At 40.6% G+C, this 16779-nt stretch overlaps 1 protein-coding gene across 4 annotated transcripts in view; it reads right to left on the reverse strand.

The window, feature by feature from the left end:
* col25a1 (collagen type XXV alpha 1 chain) overlaps nt 1–16779 on the reverse strand; it is a gene marked incomplete at its 5' end in the record, with an annotated part of 146864 nt that overhangs the window by 23496 nt on the left and 106589 nt on the right. For all 4 annotated transcript variants that reach the window (XM_080518948.1, XM_080518946.1, XM_080518945.1 and 1 more), the window contains 6 exons: nt 2311–2355; nt 5081–5098; nt 7881–7925; nt 9071–9097; nt 15187–15222; nt 16299–16415. In XM_080518948.1, coding sequence (XP_080375074.1) covers nt 2311–2355; nt 5081–5098; nt 7881–7925; nt 9071–9097; nt 15187–15222; nt 16299–16415 — 288 coding nt within the window. The remainder of the gene's footprint in view (nt 1–2310; nt 2356–5080; nt 5099–7880; nt 7926–9070; nt 9098–15186; nt 15223–16298; nt 16416–16779) is intronic.

The raw sequence follows: 16779 nt of genomic DNA on the forward strand, positions 1-16779 counted from the left end.
CACTGAATTGGATAAAGAGGTACAGTTGAATGGACTTCCTTAATAAGCTTGTTTTGATATTTTAAATGAGACTTCATGAGAAATGTGATGCTTTAGGGATGTTTCTTTGGGGAGTTTGCATGTTCTTTCCAAAGGCACTCTGGATTCTGCCCCCGGTCCAGAGGTATTGGTTGAGTTGGTGTCGCTACATCGACCACAAGTGTGAGTGTGTGTTATTGTTTGCCTCTGTGTTTACTCTGTGATAGACTCAGATGGATTTATAGCTTTTAGAACTGTTATGAGCCCCTGAAACCGTAAAGTGGACAAAGCAGCATAGAAGAAGGGAACGTATGATGAAATTTGTTTGCTTTTATATCTTGACCTTACAGTGTGTATTTGTAATACAGTATATTTACCTTGTACAACTTACTTGCACGTCGCTATTCATTTATGAAAGAGTGCATTCATAAAGCTGTCTCAGGAATATGTTTGTCATTTATGAGGAAAAAAACCAACAACAATAAAGCAAACAGATCTCAACATTTAACCTTGTTTTAAGGAGTCAGCGAGCATCGAAGAGTAAATCTGTCCTGTCATAGAGTCTATTTCACACTCCACAGATCCCCCGCCGTCAAAACAATCTCCCTTTGTTCCATGCAAAACACAGTCCGACTGCTTATTTGGCCATTCCTCATCCCCTCTGCACTCCCCGTGGTCCCTCTGCTCGCCATACCGAGGCTTTCACTGCTTCACCTCTCACCTCGTGTTGCCACATTTCCCCCGCAGTGCGTGCTGCGTATTGTTAACTTTGGCATCTTCAGCATGCAGGACTCCAAATGCCCTCTTCGCCCCCTCCCTGCGTCCCTTTAATTCTCTGGTTTCTTCTTTTGACCAGTGAAACAACAATAATATCACGGGAAGAGGAATTGATCAGACCTGAAACTGTGATGACAGGGGAGGCGTTCGGTCTCAGCATATATTTTCTTCACTTGCCCTGAAAATCAGTCACTCCTGGCCGTGCACATGTTGAACTCATCTGGATGCATCTTGATTGAAATATTTCCCACCATGTGTTAAATAAAACGCTCACTTTTACGTCTTGAAGCCGACGATCCGAGATGAGGTAATCTTGTCCATACTAACAGCAGTCCTCAACTTTTTCTCACCCTTCCTGCTACCTTCTGTCTCTTTTTGTTGTAAAATACATGAGCGTGCATTTGAAGAATGAATGGCAGGTGACTGGCTACAGAAGTACGAACTCCCTTGGTGTTCAATTCTGTCGAGTTTTTTTTTCTTTCTTTTTTTCAGTCCCGCCGCAAATATCCATCACTTTTTCTCATTTTATTGCACCAAGGTAGACGAGATCAAAGCGTCGCTCAATCTGCAACGTTTTATCGCCCCGCTTTTACTTTTTTTTTCCTCCCCTCATTTTGCACAGATGATATCCTGCATCTGTTTCTCCCAAATTGTGTCTTTCTTGGCTGCCGAGTTCAGCAGTCTTTTTAAAACCTCAGCACTCATAAAGTGAGAACTTATCAAAGTTGTTCTCCACCGAACAGTAATAAATTGGCAATGACATTTTGAGTACGCTACTTCTACTCCGCCACTCTTCCATCAGTTACGATTTGGTTTAATAGCTAACTCTGTATTTTGAGCAAATAGAAGCGCCTCTCGCCTCGATCGCGTTACAGTAGCTTGTGTTTGGCCGCGTTTCGTCATTTCGTCAACTTTGAGAGGAATCTGTCCCGAGATGTATGAGAAGCTGCAATCAAGGTTTTCTTTGTGTTTTTCTTTTTCCTTTTACAAAGACGCTTTACAAGCTTGAAGAGTAAAAAAGGAAGAAAATCTGTCACGAGGTCAACCAATACAAATGAGCCTGTCACCTATTTTTATAAATCCCGATAGAACAAAAAAAAACAACTACAAAAGTGGCTTTCAAGCTTGTGAATAAGATGTAAAATCTGCCTCTGGACATGATGTCAGGGTACGAATACAAAGCTTCTCCAGAAAACAAAGAATCATGGATCTATTAGCTCAGCTTCAAACAGTCCAGTGCCGTCGTTTGTTGGAATAAAATCTCAGCTTGATGATAAATGGTCTTGAATTAATTCTGGGGCCATCCACATAGGAAATGTAGCGTCAGCAAAACATCGCAATGAAGTCGAGATTAAATGAAAAAGGGCACATGGAGAGCGGAGTGACTGGCGTTGTGCAACCTTGACTACAGTACTGCTGATGACACTTGACCTCTCAGATGGCAAACATTAACCGTTGCGTGAAAACACCTGGACTTTCTGCATGCTTCAAGACATAAGAAAAAAAATGACATACCTTCTCTCCCAAATCACCTTTCGGTCCATCTTCACCCATATCACCCTGCGGTGGAATAACACAAACATTGTGAGTCTTTTGAATGCAGGAAGGAGTCGACTGTACCACCTGAAAATGTGGAATGTAAAACAGCTTTAACGTAACAAGGGGCAACGGTCATGAGTAAAACATTCTTCCTGTGATTCTTCAGGGAAAAAAAACAACAACTTTGAATAAAAAAAATATAAAAATGAAAAAATGAAGCACCATTATTTTACGCGCGTGCAGGAATCAACACTTCAGACACTGAGTCGTCATCACATGTGGTTCGAATAGGACCGTCTTTGGTGACGTAATGCGCTCTGGGGGACATTGTGGAGGGTCTAAACCCCTGACATCAACAACTGCAACACTTCGAAATTCAGAGCTTTCATGTCTCAGCCGAAACGGACTGCATGCCAGTGATGTTCCTGGCCATGCTAACAGTAACTCGACGGATCGCCAAGTCGTTTGACAGCTAATTCAACATTTTTGGTCCAACTTCAAATACATTGGATCTCTGCTGATATTCTGACTTTTTCTTTTGGGCCACAGCAGGATTGATAGTTGTGATCGTGTGTTGACACGTCAACAGAATGACGGGTTGTACCATGTATCATACTTATAACTGTTTAACCCTAACCCATTTTAGTTCATGATTGTTTCCCTGAAATGTGACTGATTTGAATTTTGATGGCCGAGCAATGATCAATGTTCAATGCGGCCGGCTCTTCACATCCACTTCTCTTAATAGCAGTACAATCTCCGAGGGCAAGTTCGGAAGGCTTTCAGGCTTTTATGAAAGGTTACATTTCATTTTTCACACCATGCTTGGTTATATAACTTTGGGCGATGAGGCACGCGTTTGACTTCTCTTCTCCAAAGTCTTTCAAATACGCATTTGTCCAACTGACAGACTGCATTGATTTCATCACATTAAATCCAGTTTGTTTTGTATTTTTTGGGGGGAAAACAACTTATTTGGAGGTAAACTGAAGTAGAAAAGTTTAAAGATGACAGGAGGTGTTATTGTGAAAGATAGCCTTTTTAAAATGACAATCTAACAACTTTTTTTTCAAATGTGTTGACTGTTTTCTTGAATTTGTTGGCTAATTAGTTTGTGTCCAAAGCCAGTCATTTTGAACATGTCTGGCTCCTTCCTCAAAAGTTCATTGGACTTGGGGCCGAGTCACAGTGCCTGGCAGGGAACAGATCATTTCATTTTTAATAAATCCACATGATATTATGTTACGAAGGGGTTGTGAATCACACAATGAATACCAGTCCCAAACATATGAAATCAAAGCTGTGCCCCTGTGAAGAGTATTATAAAAGAATTCAGAAGAAAATGAGATTAGTGCAACAGGCTCTATTCTTGACATTGTTGTTTAGATTTCCATTGAGAATCTGTGAGAACTTAAGATGACTGTTAGCGCTGAGTCACAATTACAACACTTCGCTTTCCCACATTTCCTTGCTTCAGTTAGCAAACCAACCAAACTGTGATGTTTGTGTGAACTAATCCCAAACAAAAATTACGCTTTGAGGCTTCTATGTATTTATCGGAAAAATACTCATAATTGTTTCCTCTTTTGTTCTTTTGCTCATGCAACAATCAAAAGGAGCGTCGCTATTTTGTAAAAATCATGGAAAAAAATGTGAAACAGCCAAGAAGTTACACGTGGACAGAGCAGAGGATCATATTTTTCAAGTGAAAAACAGCCTCCAATCATAAAAACATTTACAACTTTTTTCCAAAAGACTTTGAATCCCAACAATCATCAAGGTCCAGCTAATTCGCTCAACTGGTGGGCCGGGACTGCAAATATGAAGAATATAAGACATGAATTTTCTCATATCAAAGGACAAATAAAGAACAAAAAGTTCTGCGTCGTCTTTTCAGATTGGTTATTGGGACATAAAAAGATGAAACCATACCTCTTCAACGGGAACTTACATCTCGGAAGAGATACATTTTATTTCATATTTATGCATGAAAACATGCTTGAATCTGTTCAAATGGCTCATGTCAGTGAAGCGAAGAGTATTTGCCTTTAAATGCAGCTAAATCAGCAAAATTCTTGCATTATTAAACTGCATTATTTAGAGTTTATGATTGTGATCATGTTTACTTTAAAATGCACAATATCTTTCTTTAATTAGGTCTCAGCTGGTGATGAAAGGATGATGGAGGGTCCCTGAAGCAGACCAGTTGAGGCCACTGCTCTCTAGGATGTTCATGATGCTTTGAGATTTAACCAAGCACAGTAATACAGGTATGTCAGGGAAAGAGGCTGATTTGATTCAGAGCAGCAAAAAAAAAAAAAAAAAAAAATGCCTGAGGGCTTTGTTGTATGGACGATAAAGTGTACTGAGTTAACACGTCCCTCCTAAACTCCCCCGATCAATGTTCACGCCTCCCAGCCGCTGCCGTTTAATACTGGCCAATGAGGGCAAAATCAGAAACAGGGAGTAGAGAGAATAAAAGTGCTAATCCTGAGGCTGCGCTGTTTTTAGGTTCCCTTCCAGGCCTGAAGCTGGAGGAACCGGGTGCAGCTTCGTGACTCATCGACAAACTGACTCACTCGATGGCCACATCTCAGAGGGGAGTCGACTCCAGGGGGGGGGGGGGGGGGGGGGGGGGGAGTGAGTCAGAGCTGCTGCCATCTTTTTATTACGGCGGCTGTTTCTATAACGTGGATATCAGATGGACGCTAACAATAACGTTTGTAGATGTGAATTAGCACTTTACCTTTTCACCTTGGTCGCCCTGTTGGGAGAGAAAGCAGAGAGTTAGACACAGAATAGCCCAGGGGGAGTTGGGTTTGACTGGGGGGGGGGGGGGTCATCGCAGCCACTCCAGGTCAGATTTTTATCTCGGGTTAAATTGATGTTGGCTTTTAAAAAAATCTCTTGTGTCATGGCTGCTTTTCCCCCCAGACAGACCCCTATATTTGAGGCAGAAATTATTCTTTTTTTTCCTCTTTGTTTTTTCGTAGTCATCACAATTTCATTGTGAAGCTACATGTAATTGAATTGTGGCTGTATATATGTGGAGTGATTGTATGACACACGGATATCTTCATGCTTCATGATTAAAGGAAAAAAAAAAAATACACATGAATGAGGAAAAAAGTAAAGAAAAAAAAAGGAGCACAATGGAGAAAGGTAAACTGGGATAAGAACGTACTTGAACGGGACAACACGCGTGCTTTTTTGTTTGTTTTTTGGGGGTTGGAGGAAGGAGGAATTTGAGATGAACTAAAGAAAATGTAAAATGTGGCCATCATGGATCTACGAGAAAGAGAACAGCAGACCTTTCCTCCTGGGATACCATCCAATCCTGGGATACCCACATCCCCCTATGGACAGCACAACATACAAACAGCAGCTATAATTTTACATAAAGTGTAAAAGGAGAGATACATCCGACCCTACAGAGGCAGAGTTTATCTGTATATGGTACAGGTGTTATGCATTTGCAGCATCATTGAGTAATAGAGGAGGAGACAGGAGAGGATTGTACTACATTGTCAAGAATGAAGTCTCCATGTTTGATTGCCAGCTACAATTGAAACAGTTCAACAAAGTTCCAAAAGTATAGAAGTATTAAAACCGCAAGCTAAATCTGAAAGTAGGGAGGATAAACAAGCTGATTAAAAGCTTAATTATCTCTGGTTTGGTTCTGTACATGAGCGAAACAAGGACGCCAAGTCCATCAGATGCGTGCCAGTGGGCTGTTGGGGCGAGTCTCAACCTCTTTTCTCTGCGGCTTGAGCTGAGAAACCAACGTCGGTCCATCTGTTGCCAAAAACAATTAACCTCCTGACCTTGGCAAAACTACCACATCATTAGCCTTTACGAAGAGTAGTAGCTATTTCTCAACCCAGACAGACAACTATAACCAGATGAAAGTGATTAATGTAGCCAGGATGGAAACTAAAGCAATCAATTATTTTTGATTAAAATGCATGTCAATGTGCACATTACATCTGGTGAGTTTGTAAAGTCTTTCTACACATTTTCTCAAGAAACATTGCTTTTATGTCTCAGTTTCCTATTTTGTTTTACCTCACAATGCTTTTTTTTCTTAAAGCCTTGCAGGAGAGTCTGCATAGAGCAAGTCTACATATAGAAACTCTCCCCCAACCCTCGTATACACACCAGCAGTGAAAAACGTCAGAAATGTGGGAACCTTGGATCATTCATCAACTCACATATGGGAGTCATTGACATGATGCTGCTGCTATATTGCCATAATGATGATGGAGTCTGATTAAAAACTTTCAAGCAATGGCTGATAAGGCCTGCATTAGTGATCAGCGCCTGTCAGTGGATATCAATGTCAGATCAATATGATGTCTGCCAGTCAACCTGCCCGTGATGGGCGGACAGCTTTAACCGCTTTAGAGTTCAACTTTCTGCATGAGTGAGACTTACATACCGTAACAGATTCAGTTTTATAAGTGCGTTGCACAGCATCGGAGTTCTATTTCATGGGAGCTGGCAAACCGCGCTCCTTTCACAAGTATGGAATTAAACCTCCAGCCTTCACTGTGCCCAGGGTTAGCATGGCTCCCGCTCCAAAACGAAACTTCTTCACTCTGGTTCCTATTACAACCATGCGTGCCTCTCTCCTCATATCTTTACGGATGCATGTTTGAGATTAGCAAGATGGCGCCCCGCAAATCATCTCCTCATTCATTCCCATCACATACGCCGCCGTTTGTTCTGGAATAAATGCGCTTTTTCCATTTTTTTTCCTCCCCCCATTGTGAAACACCTGCACTGTGTCTTCTCGATTCGCATTGAGAGCGAAAATGCAGAAATGGGACGAGTGTGCGAGCACACTCAAAGGCAGCCAGAATGGTACTTTGCGGTTAAGACTTGAAGATGCAGCCCGGGGATATAATCTGCTAAATAGAAAAGTGGTTTTAAATTGTCAGAGTGTGTCTGAGAACTTTTTTTTTGCAAAAAGTGCAACACGTGGCCGGGGAAATTAAAGAAAATTTGCGAGCCTTTTCATGATGAAATACTATCAGGTGCGGATGGAAATTGGTTCGCCGAGGTTTGTGTGTTGCATTGTGAGAGGGAAGAGCAGCACATGTTCAGGAATAAATTAGCATTATGTTATTAAAATGATCAACTGGAAAGCGGCTGAATGAGTCATTTTTGTCACGCCGTCTTAAGCACTCATCCCCATAAAAGTAAACACTGGTTATGGTTATAATTCTGTTTGGATTTATTTAGAGTTAATGTCTGTGGAATTGTCCAAAACTGTGCAACGCTCCTGCCAATGTTTCCATGATATCTTCAAATGTCAATGTCTAGCAGTAACTGAATAAGTCTCTCCTTAATAGTAGTTTTATCATTTTCTAGATAGTACGGGAAATATTGTAGTGTGAAGTATGAGTGTCAAATCCTGTCAGAGATGACTGGAAAGGAATGTAAGGGTTAATAAATTGTGAATAGCTGATTTACCCAGTGATTTGTTATTAAAAAATACCCCAACACAAAATCACTTCTTGTACGATGTGTGTGTGTGTGCTCACCTTCAGTCCTTCAGCACCTGGGTTGCCAGGTGGCCCAAGTGAACCCTGGGAAATAAAAACAATGGCTTTTAGGTGATGTTAAATAACTATACAAATCCACCGCTGTGCTCATTTTATAACAACAGACAAGAATAAATAGCGCCTGGCATATTTTAATATCTGTAACGTTATGGACAATTCTGTCTGAGCTGATAAAACCCTCTTCCAACCGAGAACATGCCTCCTTAAAATATAAAAAAATAAAAGCTTCATATTCTGTCTCTGCTTCTGCATTTAAGGTTGCATGTACTGCTTTCAGTTGCAAAAAGTTGATTTAGACTCTGAGGATGTACCAAGCATGTTTTAATGGACTCCCACTCGCTCCTTAGTGGTTTGCTTATGTTGGCTATTTGTGCTCTTTCGTAATAAAAGTGGCTCGCAGCTACCATGGCCACATTTATTAGACAGTCCGAGACTGCAGGAAAGAAAGTTCCACTCAATTCAAAGCAAATCGGGTTAAAGAAACAGAAATGATTTACACTCTTCTCTTTAATTATGCAACACCACCAAATCAGTCGCTAAAGCGATGAAACCTGAAGACCCCCAGTGACATTAGCCCTCTGCTAAACGTGGCACTCCTCCAGCAGCAGATCTAATTGAGTAGCCTCAGGGCCTGGCTTATGAGTCATTAACACGGCGGTGTGTCATCATTGACCCCTACACACACACACACACACACACACATGCATGCGCACACAGACGGGAGGCCTTGCCGACAGATGACAGCGCAGACAGGAAGTGTCTGATTGGGTTACACTGAACAAACACTGGCAGCTACCTGATGGCTGGATATGGCTTACATCTGTTCCCCACATCAGCGCCACCAGGGACTCACAGCTTGTATCGCAGCACTTAGCTCCAACTTCTCTGCTCTCCATCTCTTGCCTTGTCTGCCGGTTTTTTTAAACCCCCCCACATGTTTACTTGCCCTGACTGTGGACCTCAATCGATGATGTCCAGGTAAATATATTCAACACCGGACAGTTTTTTCCCCCTGTCCTTTCTGCAAATTGTGCGCTCTCAAAAAACAGACTCTCGAGAATAAATGAAAACAGGGAATGAATGAAGGGACATTCTGTCGAGTCAGAGTCTGAACTCATCTAATTTAACAAAAGTATCACTGGAGCAAGGAATTCTATTCAATGGCTTACCTTCAGCCCTTGTGGTCCCACAGGTCCCTACAAATGAGAAGACAGCCAGAGAAAGATTGAGTGGAGGAGAAATAGAACAAAAAGAGTCCATGTCAGATGAAATAATATGATTTCCACGGCCAACACGGTCACAGCAGTCAGACTGGCAGGGCTCGTGGTAGGATTTCATGCAGCGAGCAACACCCTGCAGGCAGAACCGAATCACAATCAAGCCCTTGTTTGATTCTTTAGCACAGAAAAAAAAAAGAAATCCACTCGCTGTGTGCCTCATTTTCATTGAACTTCACCATAAACATGAATCCCCCAACAGGACCATGAATAACAAAACCGTTTAAAGTTTTATCTTTAGTGTTGATCTCTGTCTTCATTCATTTCAACAACTGTATAAACTCGTCTTGCTTGGCTGCGTTGCGCTTGTACTGCATGTCCACGGTCCAACACAGTGAGAGCTTCATTACCGAAATGGGCCAATATTTGGAAAACTATAAAAATGCTTAAAAAGAAAAAATAACCGTCCACATCTGCAGCTGAGATTTGAATCAGTGATGGATACTTCTGGTGAGAGGTTTGTGATATTTTGATGTGCTGTTTACCGCGGTAAAACTGGAGGCCACGTTGGATCGTACACCTCCTCCACGACTATCTGCCTAAAAAAGCAACATTACCTTGTGAATAAAATGAGAAGTAATGCAAGTGCACTCCGAGTCAACTCCATGCTGCTAAATCAAGACTCTGAACTTTCGCTGTACCGCAGCAGTTCATCAACACCTTTACACTTTGCCTTCGTGATACTTCGTGTTGGCCAGCTTTTTTTTTCTCACTTTCTTCTTGAGATCTACAGTAAATAGTGCCATTTGGCTCTTCAATCGCAGTTGACGGAAGGCCAGACAGAGTTTAACCCCACACACACACACACACACACACACACACACACACACACACACACACACACACACACACACACACACACACACACACACACACACACACACACACACACACACACACACACACACACACACACACACACACACACACACACCAGTCCTCAACAGCAGCCACTTTCCTCGCTTTAGTCATGTTGATGCAGTGTAGCTGGCAGAACTAAAAATACAGTCCCCTGATGAGTCGAAAAGTTTTGCGTGTCTACGCTAGAAAAGTAGCCAGAAAAGGGTGTATTCAGATCGAAAAGACTGTCAGTGCTAATTCCAGTGAGGAAGAAGGGTAGTCCTGTGGCGGCCAACTTATGACTTAATAATTACCATTTTTCTGAGGACAGGCTGTTTGTTAGGTCATATCATATCTTGTTTGGTTTTTGTTGACGAAACACAGCAATCACCAAGTAACTAAAGCGCAAAACTTTCCCATTCTCAATTTCCATTCCCCCCCCCCCCCCTTAAAATTAGCTTGTTAAAACCCCGTAGCAACAAGTTCTCACATTTACAAAAGTGGGCCACACAGTTGCAGCTTATTTATGGTGCATTCCATCTGCACTTATAACAAAAACCTCAATGAACAACTTTCATTATCCCAGCCATCCAAGAAAAAGATTTCCTCCTGCTTTCCTTTAAAAGCCTTTGTTAGCCATCCTCGGTTGGGTTTGGTAAACATCTTTATGACCCGCTCGGTATGTGAGAGCATGTGCCACTCGCCTGAGTGCTAATTAGCTTGGCTACATGTGAGAGCACTCAGGAGCTACTGGCAAAAAAAAAGAAAAAAAAAAGGAGATTTTTCAAAAAGTCAAGAGCCCTTGAGGAAGTCTGGCCCTTTTGTAGTCAACGTTGGTCCCTTCCATTAAACAAACAAAACAAAAAAAAAGAATAAATAAAAAATAACCAAACCAACCCAAAAATATCAAAATCCCAAACAAAAAAGACGCATTTTAAAGATAAATGTGTTCATCTTGATAGAACATGCTCAGCATATCAAACCTGAGCCGCCTCATTTAACATTCATAAAGGGAAAGATTCCACAAATGTACAATATCAACAGGACGTCCATTGAAGTGGAGCATCGGGGCACAAACACAAAGCGCTGAATGTTTGCGAGTTTCATTCATGACTTGGAAATGACAAACAATGAGGCGACTGCCAGGTCAATTCCCACACTCAGCCTGGAGCACTTGAACCCTCAGCACTTGAAGGACTTCCAGAGTTTGAAGTTCTCGTTCAGCATTTACTGGAAAAACATTTGGCCTGATCAACGTGCAGAAAAGCTACATGTCAGAGCTTTGAGGCACAGTTCAGGAGCTTTTGTTTCATTTAGAAGATAGGTTTTTGCAATATTATACTGTTTACATTTAATCATAGTTCTTTTGACTCAAGGAATTGTTTTGCTTGGACAAGTTGAGTCTTTATTGTCTTAAATTTAGGCGATGTAGTTAGCACAACATTGAGTTCGCTGCAGAAACTGGACATGTGTGCTTTATTTTAACTGTGTTCCTTCACTTTTCTCTGTCTTTGTAATACCAATACCTTCATCATTGCCATTAACAGAAAGAAAATGGTAGCTCGCTAGATTAAAAGTACAATATGTAATAATTGATTTGAATTCAAATCAAAGATACATCCTTGAATTCAACCTGGACAAAATAGTCTCGATGTCAACTCAAAGTGTCATTTTACTAGTAAACCTACCAAAGTAAGTTTTCCACTTTGTTGCAGACAGTCTTTTTATTTTCCAACACAGTGCTTATTCTACGTGGTAAGTACATCCATTCCATTTACATCGAACAATGAATGTGCTGAGTGCTGAATAAAGACAAATTAAAGTAGATTTAATGTTTACAGCATACTTTTCTCCCCGTGCATACCCGGGTGTTATTTTTTATTTTTTTATATATAAAAGCAGCATCCACAAGTGGCCCCACAGGAAGACTGCATCATTTTCAGCATTTCTACTGTTTACTTGTTGACAGACATGTTTTTCAAAGAGTTTGCATCAAAACACGAAACTTTTTAGAAATTAAAATCCAATAACTTGAAAGCTTCTCATGTAAACGGGGCCTAAAGTAAAAAGCCAGAACTCTGAGAGCCAGGGGAGGGACTGACTGACAACAAAGTGGCTTAATATTTCATCCAACACTAACAGTAAAACAAACTTTGGAATGTGAAATAAAACAAATCTTACAAAATAAATCTCTAACTGAGGACAAGGAAAGCTTTTTACCAAACTCACCTATTAGATACATTCCATCTGTAGGTACTATTCTTTCAGGAACAAAATCATTCGTTCCACAAAAGTGGTTTTCTAATATTATTTCAACCTAGAGTACCCTGGGCACTTTCATCGTTTCTCCTCGTCTTTGGCTTCTCTTTAAAGAAAACCTAGCCGATAATATTCCTTGGTGTATGCCTGTTTTGTGTTTTCCTAAAAAAAGTCCAAGGTGAATCACTGGTGCATTGTGAATAGCTGTGGAATAAATAAGGGGTCAGCAAAGGTCTGTAGTATAACTGAAAATAGCACCAAAAAACATATGGAGGGGGGGATTTTTAATTATGATGGAACATATTTAGGCATGTTTAATCTTTGTTTTTTAAAATCAAGTTCCAAATGAAAACTGCAAGGCACCTTCATTGAACTGAAGACCCCCTTAATTTACCCCAGAGAGACCTTATGGCACTGATGATTTTGAACCGAGTACTGAAAATATCTCCTTTTCTTCTTCTTTCTTTCTTTCCACCTCCCCCCTCTTCCTCCTACCCCTCCTCCTCCTCCTCGTTCCTCCACAAGAGTTTAATCCTTCTAACCAGCTCCATATGTCCTGGAAGGCTGCTGGAAAACTCTGGAATCTACTTTTGCCTCTTTAACAATAGCATCTACATCAAAAACGCTGAGCTGTGTCAAGTGGGCGCTAGCTCCTAGAACACAGTAAAAGAAGCAAAAGTTGGTTAAGGAGTGACCTCAGAATCCCTACTTCAAGCTCAATTTTGCACTTCGGAAAGCGCCAATCATGTATCCTTTATATACTTTAAGATTACACAAAGTTAAGGCTAGAACAAGAACGACAATTTCTTTTCATTCCCTCGGTATAGGTTCAAAACCCCAATTCACGGGCAGCAGAGACTTTCCAATCCACTATTTAACTTTTGCATTTGTTCCTCAAAAGAGTTCCCAACAATGTCTTTCTGGCTGAAGTCGGAGGCTCTCGAATGGAAATTGAGCTTTTGTCACATCTTTTTACAACCACACTGACATGCTCATCTCACGCTGCTTTACAGTGGAGGGGTCGATTTCCACATGATGACATTCGTCCTTGTTAAAAGTACATTAGTGTCACGCTGTGTATACAGTCGTGAAGTAGTACTCCTCATTTCGAGTGTTACAGTGAGCCGAGCTTAATTTATTATTAAAAGCTCTGCATGAGATCTCTGAGCTCATTCTGAATGGGATTCACCATTCATCTTCTGATAGAAGTACTCCAGCTGCCGTCTTGAGTGGCCTCATAAGAACCGCAGACTTATGGGAGCACACCTGGGACAGAGTCGTTTTACATTTGTGACACTGTTAATTTAACACGTGAACCCAGTGAATACACAGTATTTGCCGAAATAAAATGAGTTTTGCAGAAAGAACTTTTCAAGAGTTTTCACTTCCCTCGTGTCATAATTTGCACCGTATAAATGAAACTGAAACCTTAATTTATTTCTCTGTCCATTTCCTCCAAAATCTACCATATTTTTTCACTTCCTGGAAAAGATCTAAGGGGATTGAAGTGCTTGCACCTCTTCTGTCGGCTCCACTGTCTCCCATCATGCTCGTGTGAGAGATCTGACATCACCGTGTGTGTGTTTGTGTCACGTTTTCCATCTTTGCTTCCTCTGGAATTCGGCTTGACCTATTCAATTTAGCTTTTACGAGGGGAGTTTAATCAAATGCTTCATTTTTCTGAACACCGCAAGCTATATCCAGTTGCTGTGAAGTGGAACAGCCTGTCGTGCCGTGCATGGGGTTCATAGCAGAAAACAAGCAGTTTGGCAGGTCATCATCAAATGTGTTATTGTATTCACAAATACTGTTTATTGATAAAGTTGTTATTAATAATGACACATTGTGAGCATCTGTTAAATTACAACAGAACAAGATTTGAAAGCTGTAATAATGTAGAATGCAATTATAATATGATCTTGTACACTGTCACATAGTAACTCCATGCATATAAATAACACGATGAAGGCATAATGGCTAAATCAATAACTTAGCTAAGCAAAACAATTTCCATCTTTCCTTCACTGTCATTATTCATGAAATTGTGGCACAGCAGTTATTTCTGTTCACATTAGTTTGTGTATTGATTAAACAAGAGTGGTGAGGTTAAATGGTGCGGACAGATGGGTTTTGTTACCTTTAAAAACATTTCCCTCTGGGATTAATAAAGTATTTTCTATTCTACTCTACAATACATCACTCTCTTACCATTTCTCCTGTCTTTGCTTAGTTAACCAGCTGCAGGTGGTAGCTTTACTTTTATACTTTTATGAAGATAGATGTCAGTGGTCATCCTTCTCCCTTCATCCCTTCTTATTAATTTGAATTAATGGAGAGGTTGTGTTGGTTTGAGGAGGTTAAGTTGCAGCCAACAGCGGCCACAACAAAGAAAACCCCAAATCGTATGCACTCGTCCTTTAGGTAATGAGTAAGGAATTCATGTTTTTTTTCCAAAATGAGAAACAAAGACTGTGGTTGAGAAGCAAACCAAAGGCCAAACTCAATTCCGCTTAAATTAATTGTATTTTTTAATTTCATAATAAAAAAAACAACATGTCAGGTGGTGTTTATAAATGATTGTTCCTGTTCTGCATTGGCTGAGACATTATATTTAAATTATCACACAGCAGTTTGTTGTCCATAAACTCAATAAATCAGTAAATAAGCACCTAAATGTCCAAATTTTTTCCAAATTGAGGCAGTACACAAAACATTTAATTCATGCTTTCTCAGTGACACCACAAATGTATCCCTTGTCTGTACAATACCCAGGTCTGCTTTATGTCCTTCTCAGAATACCTGATTTGAAACAAACTGGTACCTGTATCCCTGTGTAATTTATATTTTAGATATGTTTTACTCAATGCCCAATCATGACACAAATATAGTTTTAAAAGGTTTGTTCTTACCATTAGTCCCGTTTCTCCAGGCTGTCCAGAATCACCCTATTAAAAAAAAATCAAAATGAATCATCACCAATATATTCATTCTAGATATAATAGAGGACTTTGCACATAATGTGTGGCTTCCTCCATTTTTTCCCCCCTTTTCTTTTGGTGGTGCATTGATGCCAGGTTTGCAGGATGAGCCCAGAGTTGTCAAGCTCATCTACCCAGTTGGCTGGGAGGTATTTATCATGCACCTGTATCCTCAACTGTCTCCGTCCAAAAGTCTGTGCTTTTAATCCAAGTCTGCCTCCTGGATGTTCATGCTGTTTTTGGTTTAGCAATAAGACATATGTCCAGACTCCCCGAGGCAGATTTCCAACATTACTCTATCTTTACCTCTCTGTGGCATTTAGAGAACAATTCAGGTCTCATTCCCCCGGAGTGAATCATGACAGGGGAAATAAATCACAAGGAAAAAATACAACCACCTACACATGAGACGTCTACTTTCGAGGAAAGCGGTAACAATTATTGCGGCTCTAACTGGAAAAACTGGAAACGATAATCATCTGAAACCCGGAAAGAACCAGATAAACAACATTTGATATTTTTGCACTCCCATTCTGATCTCTGCCAACGCAATAAAGATCAGATGAAAGCTTCAGAAGGTTTAATGGCTAAACATAATTGATGGGCCTTTTCTGTTTCTCCTTTCACTCACAGGCAGAGTTCACATAAATTACAATGATGCCAATGACATGCTTTGAGACATGGAAAATGTTATATTATAATGAAAAAAAATACAACTAAATGTAAATCTAGACAGTAAAACATTCTCTTGGGGGCTGATTCATGTTTAGCTACAGACTATTAGGGCAAGTCACTGCAATTTGGCCTCTGTAGTCCTCATTAGAAAGGTTTTTATTGGAATCAATCCTCCCAGCAACAAGTCAAAATCAAATTGACTGTGAGTCCAAACAGAGATGAACTTGTTTTACACTCACTGGAAATAAAACGGCATCCATAGAATTCAGGTTATCCACTGTCTCAGAGAACGAAGACTACAAATGAAAACGTTCTTTTCGGTTTTAACTTCAACCTTTCTTGGTTGTAAAGAGAAAGTCATTACTCACAGGCAGACCAGGCACACCTCTGGGTCCATCCTTGCCGGTGTCACCAGGAGGCCCTCTCGGTCCGGGAGGGCCCGGCGGCCCTGGTGGCCCGGGTGGTCCGGCTTGCCCCTGATCTCCCTGTGTGGCGAAATGGCCGCAATTCAGGATCATTACAATGTGATATTGTTGGATCTGACTGACTAAGACTGGAGCCACTACAGTTAAACGATAATGAAGAGAGAGCAGTAAAATGATCTTGTGGGTGGCTATGATTAGCCTTTATTAATAACGTGGAGAAGAGTTCAACAATGGAGACATGTAATGCAAAGATCTATAGCTGAAATAATATTTTGGTGAAGTGCATGCAATCCTCATTGCATTGGACAAGAACTATATACGAGGTACTAACTGAGAGAACAGATTAACAATCTGAGAAAATACACCCAAAAATGTGTGGTCTGTTATTATCTTGTAATATTAAAATTTTCAAAGAAACTATTTA

This window comes from Blennius ocellaris (assembly GCF_963422515.1).
Source record: "Blennius ocellaris genome assembly, chromosome: 23".
Lineage (NCBI taxonomy): Eukaryota > Metazoa > Chordata > Actinopteri > Blenniiformes > Blenniidae > Blennius > Blennius ocellaris.